Below are 7,363 nucleotides of genomic sequence, written 5' to 3' on the forward strand. Positions count from 1 at the left end.
TCAGGGCCATGCAAGCACCCGTAGAAGAGAGGGAAGAACAACAATCTCATAACGGTTGCGCCAATTGCAACCTTCTGATTTGCAGGGACATACAATGCGGTTAGCGACTTGCCAACCAAGTCGAACACGTTGTAGCCGGTGATCAGCTAGACTGTTGGAACGAGACCAACACAATCGGAAGGAGATGAATCTGAATAAATCAAGAAAGGGAAAAGTAAAAACACGCCAAAGTTATCCAGGTTCGGCCAAAAATTGACCTACTCCTGCTGAGTTTCTCCACAAAAAACTCAATCCACTATAAAGAAGAAGAAGATTACACTCTCAATTGTTATACAAAAACTCTCAACTGAGGAATTAGAGACACAAACCCAGAAACCAACCCAAGAGAAAACAAAGTGTTTTCAGAGAAAAAATACTCAGAAGAAATCTTAATTTCTTCTATTTTCTCACACCCCAAACACTTACAGAACAGGTTCTCTCTCTGTACTGTTTTTTCTCACTAGAAATTCTGTTTCAACCTCTCAGATACAAAAGTGTCTCTGTTCCTCACCGATTAAAAAAAAATTACTACAACTAATTATGTTTTACATATATATTTGTTGAGAATGAATTTGGCTCAACACCGACTTGAAGGAACTTCCACGTGAAGCACTTTTACTAGTTCATATGAATCCTTTAAGCAATACACTGCGTTTAGTCTTCTTGAACTTTCTGTTTTCATTTTCATTCTTCTGCTTTATTATATAATACATATTTACTGAGATTACTCTCACAAACTCCACCTTAAACTCAATAAATATGAATAGTGTATATCTTGTGGAATCATAGCTCTATCCTTCTAGGCTACGTTTTTCCAATATTAAGCAAATCTTAACATTTCTGGAATTTGTTTGCAGTGATTACTTTCGTAGCCATATCTGAAGGATTCTCTTTAGTATCGACCTTTTCCAGCTTGACTACTTCATCTTCTACTTTTTCCCTGATGAAGTGATGCCTCACGTCTATATGCTTAGACTTTTCATGATATACTAGATTTTTGCATAAATGAATTGCTGACTGATTGTCTGAATAAATTGTAGGAGTTCCTCCCAACATCTTCAACTCTTTTAAAAATTGTTCCCAAAAAACATTACAAAAACACATTGTTTTGTTTTTAGAGTACAAATATTGTTTTTAAAAACAGAAAATTGTTTAGTTCCATGGCCAAACAGGCCCCAAGTTTCCGAAAAGATTATAAAAGAATGCCAACAGATTTTGCAACATCTCATTAACATTATTGAACTAACAAATCAAATAAAATCTTGGCTTTTTCTCTAAGATTCCGAAGCCATATTCCATAGATGAACAGAACTTGGTTTCCACTTTTTCTCTGTCATTCTTTAATATGTTGTTCCTATAATTTTCTTTACATTTCCTTGTTTGCAGCCAAAAGATATACTCATAGATGCTAAATTTCAAGCCAAGCTTTCAGACTTTGGATTGTCTAAATGGACTCGGATCAATCCTATGTGAGCTCAGAAGTAAGAGGAACATTAGGTTATGTTGATCCTGAATACCGAAGAAATCACCATGTAAATCCTTCGGGAGATGTCTACAATTTTGTATAGTACTATTACAACTTCTATCTGGGCAGCGAGTGATCAATTTGGTCTTAAGCAGAGCAATGCCTCTCACCAATATAGTGAGAAAGTAGAAACAAGCACAGTTTTTGTACATTTCGATATTTCTAAAAATTACTTTCAAAGAGTTTTTGACCACTTGTTCATAAAATTCTTTGCCTTTCTGGCCAGATCTCTTACAAATGGTGGAAATATAGAAGAATTCGCAGGCGCTAAACTTGGGGCCTTAAGCAGCAAAGGTCATCCATGAAGCAAGTGGTTTCAAGACTAGAAAAGGCGTTTGATATTTCAACACAATTCAATTCAGTTATTTGACTTGCTGATCCCACACCAAAGATTGACTTAAATTCATATTCAAACAAGGACCGACAATTTATGCAGCAATAAACTTTGATCTATTGCTATTTATTCAATAAAGAAAATAGAATTACAATGTAAATAGCTTTTTGTACAAATTGAGCTTCATCCAAAAACCAGAAGCTCAAATAGTGTCTAGCTCTTTAGAAAAACCAAGCTAGCACCATGAGATATCTACATAAACAATGTGTATTTACACAGCCTGAAAAAGAATAAGCAACCGTAGAAAACCCGAAAAAAATTGGGTTACCATACACGGACAAATCGTTCTCGAGGAAGAACAGGAGCCACCAAGCCAGAAGACCTCCTTTCTTTGAAATCATGAAGAACCCTGATGAGAGCACTAGCCTTCTTGCTAGCTCGAGATGTGCCTTCACTTAATAGAGAATATAAAGATCCCATTAGAGAAGGGCTCTTCACCAACAGAGCGACCACATCCTTTTTGCCATTCTTGCAAAGAGCTAGCAGTAAAGACACACAGTACTCCTTCCCTGCCCTTGAAGTGGATGAATTCAGAATCTCCACTGCCAAATCCAAAGCCTTGTGAACCAAAATCGCAGTCGTTCCATCAGATTTTTCTGCGAGAGTCGCAAGGATTGCAAGAGAATCGGTGATAAGTTCTTCCGTTTCACAAGTCTTCAGAAGATTAACCAGCAGAGGAACTGTCCCAGCTGCTAGCACCCTCCAATGGTTTCCAGGGGAAGCAAGGAGCCCAAAAATGGCAACCAATGCATTTTTCTTGCCCCGATCGGTCCCATTTTCGATCAGCTCCATTAGGGCAGGAATTGTCTCAGGATTTTCCCCAATCAACATCCTATTCTCCTCAACTGAAGCAAGGTAAAACAGCACACCAGCGGCGTGCTGTCTTGCTTCTAAGTTGAGTCCTTTCTTTAGCACATCTACTAGAACTTTCAAACCTCCATTGTTGACTATTGTAGCTTTGCTTTTGGAATGCTTGGAAAAGTTCAACAGGGAAGCAGCGGCGTTCTCTTGGGTCGATGAATCCAACGAAAGCAGTAGCTTCAGCAAAGGCGGAACTACACCAGCTTCAACCAAACAAGACCGATTAAAAACGCTTGTTTTTGAGAGAAGTCTGGCTTCATAAGCTGCCATGTTTTTCTCTTGTCCGGTTTCAGACGAAAGCTTGTCCGCAAGAAAATTGGCCACCATTTTCATGGCATTTTCAGCTGCCAAACTTCCCGCGAAAACTTCTCTCTTCACATGGCGATTTCTGTGACCCGAATCAACAAATGGAATGCCATTCTCAAAACAATACTGTTGTATCAACCTCCGAAGCGCCAAATTAGTCACCATCTCCAAGTTTTTAAGCTTCTCACTGGTTTTCGGACAGATTGAATTCCCAGCGCAGAACCATTTCGCAATCGAAGAGCGATCGTATGTATGCCCTGACGCTATCGTCACCGGATCAACCATTATCTCCAGAGATATTGGGCATCGGAAATCATCTGTGTTAAGTCCCATTAGCATCTCAGTGCTACATTTATTGTTCAATTGTCGATTGGCTTCGCCGTCGACAACATCAAACAACACGCAACGACAGTAGCAAACGAACGCCATTAAACTGCTTAACATCGTCACCAGCTCTTTCCTTTCCTCGTTCGAGTTCTCGAACTCGATTTCTGAACCTAGGAACTTCACTTCCTTATTGCAGCTGCTCCAACGTCGAATTCCAAGATAATCAAGGACCAGTCTGAGATCATCCATTTCCGGGATAGCTCCCTTCTCGAACCCATTTAGAACGGACCGAACAACACTGAGAACTCGCTTATCCTCCGACGAAACATCGAAGCTCGATTTCCGAGCTTGCCTCATCACCAACTCAACGTGTTCCTTCAAATCAACCGGCACGTCGATCAGAGAAAGCGGCAGAACATCCAGAGCCGTCGCGATGGCTCTCGCGAACACGCGGAAATGGTTCGCCACGCGCTCCGCATTCACCAGCATCAAAACTCTAGCCCCCTCCCGCGAGCAATCCTCCAAGAGGAACCGAACTCTCTGGAAGGCAAAATGAATCTCCGAGAATCCCAAGACGACGGCGTCCGGGAGATCCGACACCGATCCTCGGACTTCTTCGAGGAAGGCGAGAAGTACTCCAATCTGGCGAATAATTTCTCGCGCATTCCGATCATTGCACGCGAAGAACCTCGATTTGAAACTGCAGATTTCGTTCGCGAGAGAAATCAGAGCGCTCACGAGTGTCTTCGGAGAGATTTCTTCGCATGGATGAATCGCCGGAAAGTCCAGAATCCGGCGACCTAAAACATTAGGGTTTTGGATCATTGATTGAACAGAAAAAAAATAAAAAGAAGAAGATAAAATTAAAATTCAAAAAAGGCAAAAAGATTCGGAAAAAGAACGATCTTGTTTTCTTATGTTTTGGAATTTGTTCCTGTTTGCAGATAGATATCGTAGTTTATATAGGGAGTTTGGGACGGGATTTTATAGGGACACGTGTCGGAATATCGTCCAGCCGAAAAGTCAGACGATGAATCTGGAGTGGATTTGACTCAGGATAGGCTGACACGTGGAAGTACGCACTTGGAGATCGGGGAAATGGCGGCTTTCGTGGATTGCTTCGAGAACTGGTCCAAATTCGACACGTGGCGGCATGGCGAAGATTCTGGAAAGAGCTCGTGACGGTGAAGTTACGTGGAGAGTGGTAGCCGACAGCGGTTGTGGAGATACAGCGTGGAATTATTAGAATGGAAATTGTATTTATTTCTTGTTACGTTCATTATTCATGTAATAATTGATTTAAAGTCTGTTGGTTAATTTAAATTGATATGTAATTTTATGTGAAAATTTTTTATTATAATAAAAAGATTAGTTATAATTATTTTTAAAAATTTTGTACTATAACAAAATTTAAATTATAAATTCAGAACCATATTATTTAATCTTTTTTATTCTTAGAAATAATTGCATATATATGTTTTGAGTGATGAGATAAGATTAAAAAAGAATTTAAGAGGCGATTTTGAGGGATGTATGTGGGAGGAAAGCGACCATGATATTTATTTTCATAATTTTCTAAATTGTTTTTCTTTGTAGTGGTTCGTTGTAATTTGTATTGTTGTACTATTTTTTTTTTTTTTTTGGCTGAAAATGGGTTCATGTATGGAAGCCGACGTTTTATTTTATGAGAATTTTTATATGGACTCCACATGCAATGGTAGAGAGTGGTACGACATTTGTATTGAATTGCAAGCTAAAGTGATGGTGAATGGGCCTCGGATTCTTTTTCTTTCTTTTATTATTTTTTAATTTTAAAATAATAATGTTGTGCACTTTCCCTCTTTAGTTCTTTTATTATTAAATTTTGTTTTTTTACAGTATTCTTTTACTTTTAAAAAGTTTTTAGGCTCATTTTAGAAATTTGAGTTTTTAATTTTAATTTTGTTACAGTTAAAAATTCTCACAAAAAAGTCATATTTAATTTTTTTTATTACAGTGAAAAACTCTCATATAAAATTATATCTCAATTCGAATTAAAAACTCAAATTCGTAAAGTAAATGAGATTATAGAGTTTATTTACTTGACCTTTTCTTGAGGATAATATCAAAGGAGAATTGGTAAAAAATAGTCTCTTTTAGATTTTACATATCTTTTAGTCAAATGTATTGCGGTAAGGAGACGTTTAAAGGTAACAAGAAGCGCGTTTCTTTTATTTTTTATTTTTTTTTGTTATTTATCATTAATGTGTTTATTTAATTTTTTTTTTTTTTGGTCTAAACACTTTTTTTTCATAAAAAATTTTCTTACATACTCCCTGCAAATAGATGAAACTTGAAAATACTCATAACATTTGAACTTCACATGCAACAGAAGAGAATTGTACGGCACTTGTATATTAATTTTAAGCTGAATTGATATTGGTGAATGGGCTTGGATTCTTTTTCTTTCTATTTTTATTTAATATTTTGTGCTGAATATTTTTTTATTTAATATCGCACTTTCCTTATGAAGAACATAAATTTATGGTTTATAGGGTTTTAATGTTGTTACTTGTTAGTCCTTAAACTATTAATTACAATAGTGTTAATTTGGTTTCCAATTTTTTTTTTCTTGATCAGTGTTTGAATTTAATTTTCTTTTACAGCTTTGATCCTTAACCGTAAAATTAATATGTATTTTAAAAGCCAATAGAGATGATCATACGTCAAACGCACTATATAAGTAGAAATTTACAAAAACGATCACATAAAATGTAAAAATATTGCCTAAGACCTCTTCTTCTAGTGGTACTTGGGGGTTTGAGTGAGGTGGTGTAGATGAGGAGTCGTGGGTTTAATCCCGTATTGTATAAAAAAAAATGTAAAAATATTTTCTTCAATGTCTTTAAAAACTCTTAAAAATAGGGTTGTAAGAATTTGGGCCGAACCTAACTAACCCGCCCGACCCGAACTAACCTTACCCGAAATTTGTGGATTTCTTTTTTTTTTTTTTTTTTTTTCAGATTCAAATAAGCCCAACCCGCACATGACGGGTTGATTGGGCCGCAGGACGGGCTTCTTTTGGCCTGATACTCCCCGAGCCGACCGATGAGATCAGTGGAAAAAAACCCCAATGTCCTAACTCTCGATATCTCACTCTCACCTCTCTCTTTTTGTGCCGCTCAGTAGCTCCTAGTCCTCAGCCTTTCTCTTTCAGTCTCTCTCACTTCTCAGTCTCTTTCTCTGCTAGCCTCCCTCTCTGACGCGGTTCCTCTTTTTCTTCTCACACTCGCCGAGTCGCCATCCCTACTCCCTCGCCGTTGCTTCTTAGAGCAGAGCCAAAGGCTCTCAAGCTCAACCTATCTCCCTCTCACTTCCTTAGTCCTCAGACTGAACCTCGCCGCTAGAAATGCTGAACCTCGCAGCTAGAAATATTGAACCTCGCGGTAAGTAAGAGATTGATTCTCGTGTTTTCCGGTGAGATAATCAAAAAATGTTTCATAGTAGATCCACGAAAAGAAAATGAATTTTCTTAAAATAAATAAATGAAAAGAGAAGAATATTTGTCATTGTTGTCTCCTCATTGAGCAACATCAGATTTATGGAAATCTCTGATACGATTGTGCAAAAATGGAGTCAAACATCCAGGCCTAACTCCTCCCAGCCCGCAAAACTGAGCCTACCCGAGGTAACCCGAAGGTTTACGGGTTTGTGAGCCAAATACAGTGTTGCGACTCAAATTTTCCTCACCCCAAATGTGGTGGCTCGGCCAAAATTTTAGGCTCAACCCGAGCCTACCCGGCCTACTTACATCCCTACTTGAAAATCAGACCATTCATCATGTGGTTTTTACAAATCAAGTTTTACATGATGGGCTCGTACAACCTCCATCAAATTTAAGAATCCACTGCCAATTCTAGTGGTTAGGGACT

At 38.0% G+C, this 7,363-nt stretch overlaps 1 protein-coding gene across 1 annotated transcript; it reads right to left on the bottom strand.

Moving 5' to 3' along the window:
• Nucleotides 1-1,991: 1,991 nt before the first annotated feature.
• Nucleotides 1,992-4,369, bottom strand: LOC21410402 (U-box domain-containing protein 18). Its single transcript, XM_010102179.2, has one exon. It carries the CDS (start codon nt 4,275-4,277, stop codon nt 2,223-2,225), a length of 2,055 nt encoding a protein of 684 aa, XP_010100481.1. The 5' UTR covers nt 4,278-4,369; the 3' UTR covers nt 1,992-2,222.
• Between the last annotated feature and the right edge of the window lie 2,994 nt (nt 4,370-7,363).

The sequence above is a fragment of the Morus notabilis genome, unplaced genomic scaffold (assembly GCF_000414095.1).
Source record: "Morus notabilis unplaced genomic scaffold, ASM41409v2 Scaffold99, whole genome shotgun sequence".
NCBI classification, from domain to species: Eukaryota; Viridiplantae; Streptophyta; class Magnoliopsida; order Rosales; family Moraceae; genus Morus; species Morus notabilis.